Below are 13,898 nucleotides of genomic sequence, written 5' to 3'. Positions count from 1 at the left end.
TAACCTAATTTAAATAATAGGTGCAGAAATGGTGCAGAAATTCTGCAACATCAAAACTCACCAGTAGGTCATCGTGGAACGTAGCTTCTAAGGCCAGTGTCACACTTGCGAGTGCCTCACGTGTATCTCGCGTGAGTCTCGCATTGCAACACCCGTCACGGACTCACACTCTCCGGACAGGAGCGGGTCAGTTGCATAGAGATACATGCAACCAACCCGCTCCTGTGAGGAGAGTGTGAGTCAGTGACGGGTGATGCAACGCGAGACTCGCGCGAGATATACGTGAGGCACTTGCAAGTGTGACACAGGCATAAGGCCAGTTTGACAATCACAGTCAGAGTATGGACTGCAATTTCTTAAACAGCCTTCATTCTCCTCACCCAAACTCAACAGCCTCACAAGCATTACCTGAGGCTGTTGAGCTCAGGCCAGGAGACCCATGGCTGGTCCGTAGACTGTGTTCAACTGTGAATGTTGGATGTGTGAAACTGACATAAGAAACAATGATGTTATTTTGATTTATGAGACTTTGATGCAGATGACTACACTAATATACCACACTTAAAGGTTAGAACTACAAATAATAACTGAGATGTCCATGTGTTTGCAAGGCAAGCAAAATTCATAGGATCCAAGTAAATATTTACCCTACCTGTCGTCAAATCTGTCATGTGGGTCACTTCTAATATTTTTCTCTCTTCTATATTGGTTTGACTTTCTTAAATGTGTAATAATGGACACTGTTTGCCTTGGACAATAAGACTGCTTTATTATGAATCAGGTTTATCTACAATGCTGCTAGAAAATACACCTGTTCCAGGTTATGACCAAATATGAATTGTTTTGTTGGAGGCCTGGATATTTGTGACTCTGCTAAGCCTATCTTGTAGTTCTTTAGAAAACAGATCATCTACTCCAAGAATAACAGCGTGTTCTAGAAACAATAAAATGTAAATTTACTTAAAGGGAACCAGTCAGCAAAAAAAAAATAACCCTGCAAATAAACAGTATGTAGATATAGTGGTAGTCTACAGGTAAATACTATTTTAAATATGTAGCAGTCTAATTGAAAATGCGGCTGCAGGGAGAAAATGATGTTATATTCTCCATGCAGCTGCTTGATTACAATCATTCGGGTGCATTGCTTGCAATGAACTGTGATTAATCACTACACAGTGAGCATGTTGTAATCACTGCTCCTGATCCCTAGCTGACATCGTACTTAATACACATACTACAGTGCATGATATCAGTCAAGGAGAATGATAACAGCAAGCTCACTGCCCAAACGCCGATCTACATTCTCCCTTAATTTTCTCCCTGCAGCCTCACTTCCAATTAGACTTCTGAACATGTTTAACATGGTAGTTGCCTGCAGATTTACTACTATGGAGCAGGTAAACACCATTCTTTGCTGGTATGTTCCCTTTAAAGGTAGCCTGTCAGGCAATTCATTCTGCCCAAACCACAGGTAGCATGATTCGCAGCCTGACTACAGTATTGCAGCTAGGTTTAGCACTCTATGAAACGCCATAGTGTTTCAGAGAATATAAAGTCCGAAGACCATAGCTGAAGACGAGACTAGTCCAGCACCACCTTAGGCTGGCTCTTCCCAACATACTGCAGGTGATTGACAGGTCTCTCCCTCATGTGTACATAAGGATCTTCAGAGTATATATTCTCTGAAACATTGGAGTGTTTCAGAGGTTAGTGTACCTTGCTGCAATTGTTGAGCCAGGATCTGATTCATGCTGCCCGCGGATTGGGAGGCATGAATAGCCAGACAGATTCCATTTAAGCCTAAATAGGCACAATTTGCTTTTCAATCAGATTTAAATTTCTAAGATTTCAAAGTGACAGGTTTACATAGTCTATATGAAAACACTTATGAAGAAGTAAAATACTGATACATCAGAAAAAGATGAAATGTTCTTACAAGCAACAGAAAATATAACTGAAAAAATGAACATGAAAACGCTGTCTAATACATAGCCACTGGAAACATGGTGGCACGAATACACCAACAAAGTAGTCATAAACCATAACATGGACAGAAAACGTAGTTCAACTTCAGGGGTGTCATCCTAAAAGATAAAAATGAAATAAGGGTTCAGTATTAAACATTCTAATTATAATTATAAACAGTATATCACAAAAGTGAGTGCACCCCTCACATTTTATTATAATCTTTCATTGGACGACACTTTGATACAATATAAAGTAGTCAGTGTAAATTTGGTGTGCCCTATAATTAACTCAACACACACCCATTAATGTCTAAACCCCTGGCAACAAAAGTGAGCACATCCCTAAGTGTAAATAGCCAAATTGTGCACAATTAGCCATATTTCCTCCCTGATGTGATGTGACTTATTAGTGTTACAAGGTCTCAGGTGTGAATGGGGAGCAAGTGTGTTAAATTTGGTGTTATCGCTCACACACTCTCTCATAGTGGTCAGTAAAAGTTCAACACGGCACCTCATGGCAAAGAATTGTGGAAAAAAAATGTTGCCCTACATAAAGATGTCCTAAGCTATAATAAGATTGCCAACATCCTGAAACTGAGCTGCAGCACGGTGACCAAGACCATACAGAAGCAAGACAGGTTTCACTCAGAACAGGCCTCACTATGGTCGACCAAATTAAGATGAGTGCACATACTCAGCATCATATCCAGAGGTTGCTTTTTCATACTAGATGTATGACTGCTGCCAGCATTGCTGCAGAGGTTAAAGAGATGGGGGCATCAGCCTGTCAGTGCTCAGACCACACGCTGAACACTGCATCACATTGGTCTGCATGGCTGCCATCCCAGAAAGAAGCCTATTCTAAAAAGCTGATGTACAAGAAAGCAAGCAAACAGTTTGCTTAAGACAAGCAGATTAAATACATGGATTACTGGAACTATGTCCTGTGTTCTCATGAGACCAAGAGTAACTTGTCTGAGAAAATAGCTTACCCCATCTCTTACTGTTGCTGTAAAGATATAGCTCTGAGGGATCCCACTGATGGGTGCTGGTGATTTGCTGGTGCACAAAATGTGAAATATAAAGAGGAGGAGAAAACCAGCAGTACCATACGATAAAATCCAAAAAAAAGTCTTACTTTGCTGAATTTCCATTAAAAAGGAATAAAGGATCCAAAATTACATGACAATCTGACGCATTTCTGGCGGTGCACCCTTAAGGGTACTTTATACGCTGCAATATTGGTACCGATATCGCTAGCGAGCGTACCCGCCCCCGTCAGTTGTGCGACACGGGCAAATTGCTGCCCGTGGCGCACAACATCGCCAACACCCGTCACACGGACTTACCTTCTTTGCGACGTCGCTGTCGCCGGCGATCTGCCTCCTTTCTAAGGGGGCGGTTCGTGCGACGTCACAGCGACGTCACACGACAGCCACCCAATAGCAGAGGAGGGGCGGAGATGAGCGGGCGGAACATGCCGCCCACCTTGTTCCTTCCTCATTTCCGGCGGACGCAGGTAAGGAGATGTTCGTCATTCCTGCGGTGTCACACATAGCGATGTGTGATGCCGCAGGAACGACGAACAACATCATACATGCAGCAGCAATGATATTTGGAAAAGGAGCGATGTGTCAACGAGCAACGATTTTTCATGTTTTTGTGCTCGTTGATCGTCGCTCCTTGCTGTCACACACTGCGATGTCGCTAACGGCGCCGGATGTGCGTCACAAACGACGTGACCCCGACGATATATCGTTAGTGATGTCACAGCGTGTAAAGCATCCTTTAGTCATAGCATGAATTAACAAAGAAAAATGTAAACTATTTAAATACATGAGACCCAATCACAATCAAGAATCGACAATTATCAACGAATTGATACACATATGCAAACACTGCTTTATCCCAGAATGGAAAAAAAGCTTTATCCAATACTATTTGCCATTTATATCTTAGTTAGACCTAAAATATTCAACCATGCTATATCACTCACTGTTCATGAACATACCACTTTCTGAATGGTCACAATTGGTGTCGTTAATCAGACATGTGATTTCCATGGTTCGGCTCTGACGATCTGTTAGAGTAAAAGACAGAAAACATATTAACAAATAAAAAATCCCGTAACTTGGTATTTTACTTAAAGTTATGTTTCCATAGTAGTCAAAATTCAGTGCAGAAGATTAAAATGAAGCAGAAACCAGAAGCCATGGATTGATACCCTGCTTAATATTGATAATAGGCTGCATGTATTTAGTTCCAAAAGAATTTTAGAATAATCTAATGCTGAAAAATATTATGGTTGATAAGGCCTTTTTTGCAAGCAAAATGCTTACAATTCAGCCAGGCCCCTTTGTTCTGTAGATTTCACTAATTCAGTCTACATCCAGAATCTTAAACTTTCATACTATATCCAGATAAAACATGCTATCAATATATGATTACACATCAAAGGCAAAGGTAACATTGCAGGGTATATGTGAACATCTGAGGTATACGGTAGATGGCATTGTTGAGTATGTGTCTACACTGGGTGCAGACTTAATAGGCAAGTTGTATTTTAGCAGATTTTTTGTATTATTGATCAACAACTATGTTCTCAATCAACCCCGAAACACTCATAAATATCAGCTTAATATTTTTGGAAGTTGGAGTGTGTTTTTTTTAGATTTGTCTATCCTAGGAGGATATCTGTTTGTGCAGGTAACTATTACTGTGCAGAATTATTAGGCAACTTAATAAAAACCACATATATTCCCATCTCACTTGTTTATTTTCACCAGGTAAACCAATATAACTGCACAGAATTTAGAAATAAACATTTCTGACATGTAAAAATTAAAACCCCAAAAAATTAGTGACCAATATAGCCACCTTTCTTTATGATGACACTCAACAGCCTACCATCCATAGATACTGTCAGTTGCTTGATCTGTTTACGATCAACATTGCGTGCAGCAGCCACCACAGCCTCCCAGACACTGTTCCGAGAGGTGTACTGTTTTCCCTCCCTGTAGATCTTACATTTTATGAGGGACCACAGGTTCTCTATGGGGTTCAGATCAGCTGAACAAGGGAACCATGTCATTATTTTTTCATCTTTTAGACCTTTACTGGCCAGCCATGCTGTGGAGTAGTTGGATGCATGTGATGGACCATTGTCCATTCTTCCTGTACCACTGCTTGAAGAAGTTGTCTTCCAGAAACTGGCAGTAGGTCTGGGTTCAAGTGGGGTCACTGGGGTCAAGTTCATCTTTGATGATTCCAGCCCAGACCAGTACCCCACCACCACCTTGCTGCCATCTGAGTCGGAGTGGAGCTCTCTGCCCTTTACTGATCCAGCCTCTGGCTCATCCATCTGGCCCATCAAGAGTCACTCTCATTTAATCAGTCCATAAAACCTTTGAAAAATCATTCTTAAGATATTTCTTGGCCCAGTCTTGACATTTTATCTTATGTTTCTTGTTTAAAGGTGGTCGTTTTTCAGCCTTCCTTACCTTGGCCATGTCCCTGAGTATGGCACACCTTGTGCTTTTTGATACTCCAGTAACGTTGCAGCTCTGAAATATGGCCAAACTGGTGGCAAATGCCATCTTGGCAGCTTCATGCTTGATTTTCCTCAATTCATGGCCAGTTATTTTGTGCCTTTTTTGACCAACACGCTTCTTGCGACCCTGTTGGCTATTTGCCATGAAACGCTTGATTATTCGGTGAGCACGCTTCAAACGTTTGGCAATTTCAAGAGTACTGCATCCATCTGCAAGACATCTCACAATTTTGGACTTTTTAGATCCTGTCAAATCTCTCTTCTGACCCATTTTGCCAAAGGAAAGGAAGCTACCTAATAAGTATGCAACCCTTATATAGGGTGTTGATCTCATTACACCACACCCCTCCTCATTACTGAGATGCACATCACCTGATTTACTTAATTGGTAGTTGGCTCTCAAGCCTATTCAGCTTGGAGTAGGACAACATGTATAAAAATTATCATGTGATCAAAATACTCATTTGCCTAATAATTCTGCACACAGTGTACATCTGAGCCGCAGATGCATTGTAGGATATGTGTCCAAATCAGAGGCATAGATGGCATTATAATTATAGGATATGTGTCCAGATCACAGGCATTGTAGGGTATGTGTCCACATCAAAGGCACAGACAGCATTGTAGGGTATATGGCCACATCATAGGCATAGATGGCATTGTAGGGTATGCGTCCACAGCACAGGCAGAAATGGCATTGTAGGGTATGTGTCCACATCAGAGGCAGAGATGGCATTGTAGGGTATGTGTCCACATCAGAGGCAGAGATGGCATGTTCCACATCAGAGGCATAGATGGCATGTCCATATCAGAGGCATAGATGGCATGTGTCCACATCAGAGGCATAGATGGCATGTGTCCACATCAGAGGCATAGATGGCATGTGTCCATATCAGAGGCATAGATGGCATGAATCCACATAGATGGCTCTGTAGAGTATGTGTCTACATCAGAGGCATAGATGGCACTGTAAGGTATATTTCCACATCAGGGGAACACATGGAATATGCCAACTTCAGAGGCATAGATGGCAATGTACGGTATGTGTCCACATCAGTGACTTTGTGATTGTAATTGGTTTATGTATATAAATAATCAAATAGTTTACTCCCCTTTTAGAGACCTCTGCATGATTCAGGCTGTACTGACTTGCTGCTTCCTGAAGCATGAAGAAAAAAAGCAATAAGGCTATGTGTTACGAGAGGGACCCGGGGAAGCTTGCCAAGATGGGAAATGGACTGCTTCCGCCGGTCAAGGTCCACTGTGCGGTGTAAGGGACCGCCGCTATGGTGGGTGAAGAGTGAGCGGGTTGCTGCTAGCGATCGTCTGGAATGTCACAGACGATCTATGTACACCGATCTGCCCTAACCCGTGAGGGTTGTATGGCACAGATCTCACGGCTCGGTGTACCTGTTGCACGGGGAAGCACAGAGGTGCCCACGCACGTGTGCCAGTGGAAGTCACGAGAATATGGCACGAGGGTAGCACAGAGGTGCCCACGCACGTGTGCTTTCAATAACCAGGTGAGTCCAAAGTAGACTTGAGGAGCTCACCTGGGACAGGAACACGGCCTGTTGACGGGGGTACTGCCGGAGCAGCAAGGCAGGAAAACGGCCTGCAAACGAGGTACTGCCGGAGCAGCAAGGGCCAAGGCCACAAGAGACAGTAATGCCTGAGCAGTGGCGTGGCAGCACGCTGCCAGACATCCAAACATAGAAGGACGGTCGCGCGCCGCCATGATGGCAGGGGGAGCTTTTAAGGAGGTGCAGCTCCACCCGAGGGCGGGCGCGAGGCGGAGATGACGGACTTGACCCAATCAGGGTCCACGACGTCCCAGCCTGGCCAGTCAGGATTCACCACGTCACCAGCCTTGTCATCAAGCCGTGTGACGTCAGTGAGCGAATCAGGACCCACCACGCATTGCACATGCTCACCCTCCTGCCTCTGGGAAACAGAGGCGGGATCCTCGGTCTCACAATGTGCAGAGATAACGGGAATCTCACTGCTTCCCTGAGCAGTAAACCTCTGCACATTGCGCAGCCTCGCAGACCTTCGGGGCCGCTGAGCAGGAGAGTCTGCGGCAGGCCAGGAATGGGAGACCGCTTCACTCCTTGTAACAGGAGAACCACTAGGTGTCACCCTTCTGCTGCCTCTCTGAGAAGGTATCTCCTGCACACTGCGCAGTCTGGCAGACCTTCGGCGCTGCTGCGCAGGAATGCTCGTGGCAGGCAAGGAATGGGAGACTGCCTCAGTCCTTGCCTCAGGAGAGCCACGAGATGTAACATTACCCCCCCGTCTAGGCCCCCCCCCCCTGTCTGTGCTCGAAGGCCGCTATCAAACCCGGGGCGCGGATATGATCCTCCAACTCCCAGGATCTATGCTCCGGACCACGGCCGGCCCACTCCACGAGGTAGTACCTCTTGCCATGTATGACTTTTGTCTCCACAAGTTTTGCCACCTCAGGATCGTCGGACGGGGAGTCGGTTTGAGCCGGCAGGGACCCCGAGAATTTATTAAGTCGTACGGGTTTCAGGAGGGACACGTGAAAGGTGTTGGCTATAGCCCAGCGTGGAGGGAGCTGGAGTCGATATGCCACTGGGTTTACCTGCTGTAGTACTTTAAACGGACCCAGATACCTGGGGGCGAATTTGGCTGCCTGTACCCGTAGGTTAACATTTTTAGAGGACAGCCATACTAGGTCACCAGGGGCGAAGGATGGTGCAGGGCGGCGGCGAACATCAGCCGTTGTCACCATCCGGTCTTTAGCCCTTTTAAGAGCCTCTTGGGTGTCATCCCAGATCTCCCGGGCCTTGGTCGCCCAATCCTCCACTCTAGTATCGGGTGACGTAATGGGCATCGGAACCGGGATTCTGGGATGTTGTCCGTTATTGAGTAGGAACGGAGTCTGGCCAGAGGATTCATGGACCGAATTGTTAATGGCAAATTCGGCCCAAGGAAGGAGGTTAGCCCAGTTGTCGTGGTGCGCGGATATAAAATGGCGGAGGTAAGTTACCAAGGTCTGATTAGTCCTCTCCACTAGTCCATTGGTCTCGGGATGGTATGCGGAGGAGATGTTCAGCTCTATCTGCAGGAGCTTACAGAGCTCTCTCCAGAAGCGAGACGCGAACTGGGGACCCCGGTCGCTCACCACCTTGTCAGGCATGCCATGCAACCTAAATACATGCCGAATGAACAAGGTGGCGAGAGCACGTGACGTCGGGAGTCGTGGGAGAGGCACAAAGTGGACCATTTTAGAGAAGTGGTCCGTGATGACCCATACGACCCTGTGCCCTGCTGACTTGGGCAAATCTCCCAGGAAGTCCATCCCTACCACTTCCCAGGGACGATCCGGCACTGGCAGTGGGTGAAGAAGACCTGCCGGTCTCTGCCGGGACGGCTTATTCCGAGCACACGACATACAGGCTCCCACATATTCCTGTATGTCCTGGGGTAGTCTCGGCCACCAATAATGCCTGGTCACCAGGTCTCTGGTCCTTTTGACCCCGAAGTGACCCCCGACCTTGGAGGCATGGGCCCACGATAGCACCTCGTTCCGTAGTTCAGGGGGAACGAGGGTTTTGCCAGGTGGCACCTGGTCCAAAGAAGTGGGAGTGACCATCCTCAAGCTGTCCGGGGGTAGTATAAGACGAGGCTCCTCCTCGTCCTCCTCCAACACAACCATACAACGTGACAAGGCATCGGCCCGTACGTTCTTCTCACCGGCCAGGTGGCGGATAATAAAGCGGAACCGGGAGAAGAATAAAGACCAACGGGCCTGCCTTGGGTTCAGGCGTTGTGCTGTCTGGAGGTATGTGAGGTTTTTGTGGTCAGAAAAAACCTCAAATGGATGCTTCGCACCCTCCAGGAGATGCCGCCATTCCTGGAATGCTAGTTTCATCGCCAGTAACTCCCTATCCCCTATGGAGTAATTCCTCTCGGCCGGAGAAAAGGTCTTGGAGAAAAAGAAACACGGATGTTTCCTTCCTCGTTCGTTTTTCTGGTACAGGACTGCACCTGCACCGACCGAAGAGGCGTCTACCTCCAGTAGGAAGGGTTTGGAGATGTCTGGACGATGAAGGATGGGAGCTCTGGAGAAGTGAGTTTTGAGAGTGTGAAATGCCTCTACCGTTTCCCGTGTCCATGCTTTGGGATTAGCGCCCTTGCGGGTAAGGGCAATGATGGGTGCTGCCACCGTCGAGAAGTTGGGAATGAACTGGCGATAATAATTGATAAACCCCAAGAATCGCTGGATCGCCTTCAGTGAGCGGGGCTCAGGCCAGTTCATCACTGTCTCCAACTTCCCCGGATCCATTGCTAACCCCTGACTGGACACTATGTACCCCAGGAATGGCAAGGATTCCTGTTCAAAAACGCACTTTTCCAGCTTAGCACATAACGAATGGGTGCGGAGCCTCTTAAGTACTCGGATGACATCCCTCCGATGGGTGGTAAGATCGGGGAAGAAGATAAGAATGTCATCCAGGTATGCAACCACGGAAAGATACAAATCCCGGAAAATGTCATTCACAAAGTCTTGAAATACGGCGGGGGCATTGCAGAGTCCGAAGGGCATTACTAGATACTCGTAGTGACCGTCCCTGGTGTTAAAGGCGGTCTTCCACTCATCGCCCTTTCGGACTCGCACTAGATTATACGCCCCGCGTAGATCCAGCTTTGTGAAGACCTTTGCCCCGCGGAATCGATCAAATAGCTCAGTAATGAGGGGCAAAGGGTATTTGTTCTTGATTGTGATTGCATTTAATCCCCTGTAATCGATACAGGGGCGCAGATCCCCTTCCTTCTTCTGCACAAAAAAGAACCCTGCACCAGCCGGTGAAATAGACTTGCGAATGAACCCCTTCGCCAGGCTGTCCTGAATATATTTGGACATAGCCTCCGTCTCTGGAGCAGAGAGTGGATACACTCTGCCCCTGGGGGGCTCGGAGCCTGGCTTCAGGTCTATTCGGCAATCATATGGCCGGTGGGGAGGAAGAGTATCTGCGGCCCTTTTGGAAAAGACATCCCTGTAGGCCTCATAAGGTGTCGGTAAACCCGGCCCCTCAGTATTCCCTGAGGACCCAACCGACCTAATGGTAGCGGGTGGTTCGGTAGTCACGAGGTGCTCTCTACAGGATCTTGCCCAGGATGAGATCTCCCCTGTTGCCCAGTTGAGTATAGGAGCATGCTGTCTCAACCAGGGAAGACCCAGTAGGATCTCATTCGTCCCCCCTGGAAGCACCAGGAAGGACACCTGCTCATGGTGTCCCGGTGGTACATCCATCCTGAGAGGGATGGTGATCTGGGTGATAGGATCGAGTAGTATGGACCCGTCGACTACCCGGACCCTGAGTGGCTTGGGCAACAGAACCAGGGGAACTGAGTATCGGGTTGCCAGGGAGGTCGAGATGAAATTGCCTTCAGCGCCTGAGTCCAAGCAAGCCAGGGCAGAGAAGAGAGTAGTGCCGAACTGCAACTGGGCGCTGATAGTCAACCTAGAGGGAGAAGTAGCGTCTAGAGTCCCCCCTCTGATAGAAACTAGACGCTGTCTTTTCCCGACGGTTTGGGACATCGGGTAGCTATGTGTCCCCTCTGCCCACAGGAAAAGCAGATGACACAAGACCGAGAACCTGGGGCAGAGGAGACCACCTTGGACACCTCCATTGACTCCACGGAGTCGCCTACAGGACTGGCTGGGGGACCTGTCTGATGGAAGACGGGAGTCAGACGCTTTTTAGGCCGAGAAGACGTGGGTGCTGAAGAGACCTCGAGCCTTCGCTCCGCCTGGCGGATGTCTATGCGAGAGGCAACCTGAATCAAGGACTCTAAAGTGGCAGGCACCTCACGTGTGGCCAGTGCGTCTTTGACAAACCCTGCCAGGCCCTCCCAAAACACAGGGACAAGGACCTTATCCGGCCAGTCCAGCTCTGCAGCCAGTGTCCTAAAATGTACAGCAAAGTCCCCGACTGAAGCAGACCCTTGCCGAAGTCGTAGGAGGCGCAGCGCGGAATCGTGGGTGACTTGAGGCCCGAGGAACACCATTCTCATGGCCCCAAGATAAGCTGCTAAGTTATTCACCACACGATCTCCGCGCTCCCACAACGGCGTGGACCACTTCAGCGCTCTCCCTGTGAGCAGGGACTGGACGAAGGCTACCTTCGCCTTCTCGGTAGCGTAAAGAGTCGCGGACAGCTCTAAGTAGGTGGTAACCTGGTTTATAAAACCACGGCACTCAGAGCTGTTGCCGCTAAAGCGCTCTGGAAGAGCAAGGCGAGGAGACCTTCCGCCCAATAGCACAGCCTGGGTAGCCGCCTGGGTGGCGACTGTCGTCAGAGTAGTCTTATCGGAGGAAGACTGCTCCACTGCTGCCAATCGTGACTCCAACTGCTGCACATAACGCAGCAACTGCTGCTGCTCTTCAGCCATAGCCAGACCTTTGGCGCGACCGTAATGTTACGAGAGGGACCCGGGGAAGCTTGCCAAGATGGGAAATGGACTGCTTCCGCCGGTCAAGGTCCACTGTGCGGTGTAAGGGACCGCCGCTATGGTGGGTGAAGAGTGAGCGGGTTGCTGCTAGCGATCGTCTGGAATGTCACAGACGATCTATGTACACCGATCTGCCCTAACCCGTGAGGGTTGTATGGCACAGATCTCACGGCTCGGTGTACCTGTTGCACGGGGAAGCACAGAGGTGCCCACGCACGTGTGCCAGTGGAAGTCACGAGAATATGGCACGAGGGTAGCACAGAGGTGCCCACGCACGTGTGCTTTCAATAACCAGGTGAGTCCAAAGGAGACTTGAGGAGCTCACCTGGGACAGGAACACGGCCTGTTGACGGGGGTACTGCCGGAGCATCAAGGCAGGAACACGGCCTGCAAACGAGGTACTGCCGGAGCAGCAAGGGCCAAGGCCACAAGAGACAGTAATGCCTGAGCAGTGGCGTGGCAGCACGCTGCCAGACATCCAAACATAGAAGGACGGTCGCGCGCCGCCATGATGGCAGGGGGAGCTTTTAAGGAGGTGCAGCTCCACCCGAGGGCGGGCGCGAGGCGGAGATGACAGACTTGACCCAATCAGGGTCCACGACGTCCCAGCCTGGCCAGTCAGGATTCACCACGTCACCAGCCTTGTCATCAAGCCGTGTGACGTCAGTGAGCGAATCAGGACCCACCACGCATTGCACATGCTCACCCTCCTGCCTCTGGGAAATAGAGGCGGGATCCTCGGTCTCACAATGTGCAGAGATAACGGGAATCTCACTGCTTCCCTGAGCAGTACACCTCTGCACATTGCGCAGCCTCGCAGACCTTCGGGGCCGCTGAGCAGGAGAGTCTGCGGCAGGCCAGGAATGGGAGACCGCTTCGCTCCTTGTAACAGGAGAACCACTAGGTGTCACCCTTCTGCTGCCTCTCTGAGAAGGTATCTCCTGCACACTGCGCAGTCTGGCAGACCTTCGGCGCTGCTGAGCAGGAATGCTCGTGGCAGGCAAGGAATGGGAGACTGCCTCAGTCCTTGCCTCAGGAGAGCCACGAGATGTAACAGCTATGTGCGCACTAGGCCACTTTATCCGCAGATTTGCTGCGGAAATTTCTTGAGAAAGGTTTGAAATCTTTCTGCAGACATTTCCCAGCAAAACCTATGGGAACAAAAAATAGCTGTGCGCACGCTGCGGATTCTTCTCAAGAAAATTTCTTGAGAAAATGAGCATGTCCATTATTTTCCGCAGGTAGCTGCGGAATACCCCCGAATTTCACTCCATTCACTGTAATGTAATTGCGAAATTCCGGGGGTATACCGCAGGTAGCAAATGATGTGCGGTATACCCCCGGTATAGCCGCGATTTACCTGCGGTAATGCTCATCGCTCCCTGCGGTTTTGCAGGGAGTGATGTCATTATGACAGAAGAGGAAGCGGAGCAGAGTAAACACAGACGTCACACTCCCTGGACGCCGCACAGATGCGCTTCCGTGTGACGTCCGGCGGGTGCCCGTGCAGTCTGTGTCCCGCTCCAGCCCCGCCGCTGCCAGCCCTGCAGTGTCAGTGTCTGCCCGCAGTATCAGCAGCTTGTCACCCTGCAGCGCAGGCAGACACTGACACACAGCAGTGCGTGCAGCCGCGGGGATGACGGGCGCTGCTGTCAGGAGGTGAGATGAGATCATTACCTGCTGTGATGATCTCCTGCCTCCTGACGTCACCACGGTCACTGCTGTCTATGCCCGTCTCGCGAGCGGCCCGAGACTGTCACTAGCGGTGATGTCATGGGCTCTCGCGATACTGCTGACAACGCGGCGGGCATAGAAGGCAGTGACAGCGCTGATGGCAGGACTACAGGAGATCATCACAGCAGGTAATGATCTCATCTATCCTCCTGACAGCAGCGCTC

General features: G+C 49.2%; 1 protein-coding gene across 1 annotated transcript in view; it reads right to left on the bottom strand.

The window, feature by feature from the left end:
- Positions 1–288: 288 nt before the first annotated feature.
- The window catches only part of LOC142289832 (uncharacterized), a 509,301-nt gene continuing 495,691 nt past the window's right edge, over positions 289–13,898 (bottom strand). The window contains exons 20-21 of the mRNA XM_075333759.1: positions 3,979–4,047; positions 289–2,084 (exon numbers count right to left, since the gene is read on the bottom strand). Coding sequence (XP_075189874.1) covers positions 2,080–2,084; positions 3,979–4,047 — 74 coding nt within the window. The 3' untranslated portion in view covers positions 289–2,079. The remainder of the gene's footprint in view (positions 2,085–3,978; positions 4,048–13,898) is intronic.

Source organism: Anomaloglossus baeobatrachus, chromosome 2, assembly GCF_048569485.1.
Source record: "Anomaloglossus baeobatrachus isolate aAnoBae1 chromosome 2, aAnoBae1.hap1, whole genome shotgun sequence".
Lineage (NCBI taxonomy): Eukaryota > Metazoa > Chordata > Amphibia > Anura > Aromobatidae > Anomaloglossus > Anomaloglossus baeobatrachus.
The sequence above is the reverse complement of the archived record's forward strand: the minus strand, read 5'-3'. Positions and strand labels throughout refer to the sequence as shown.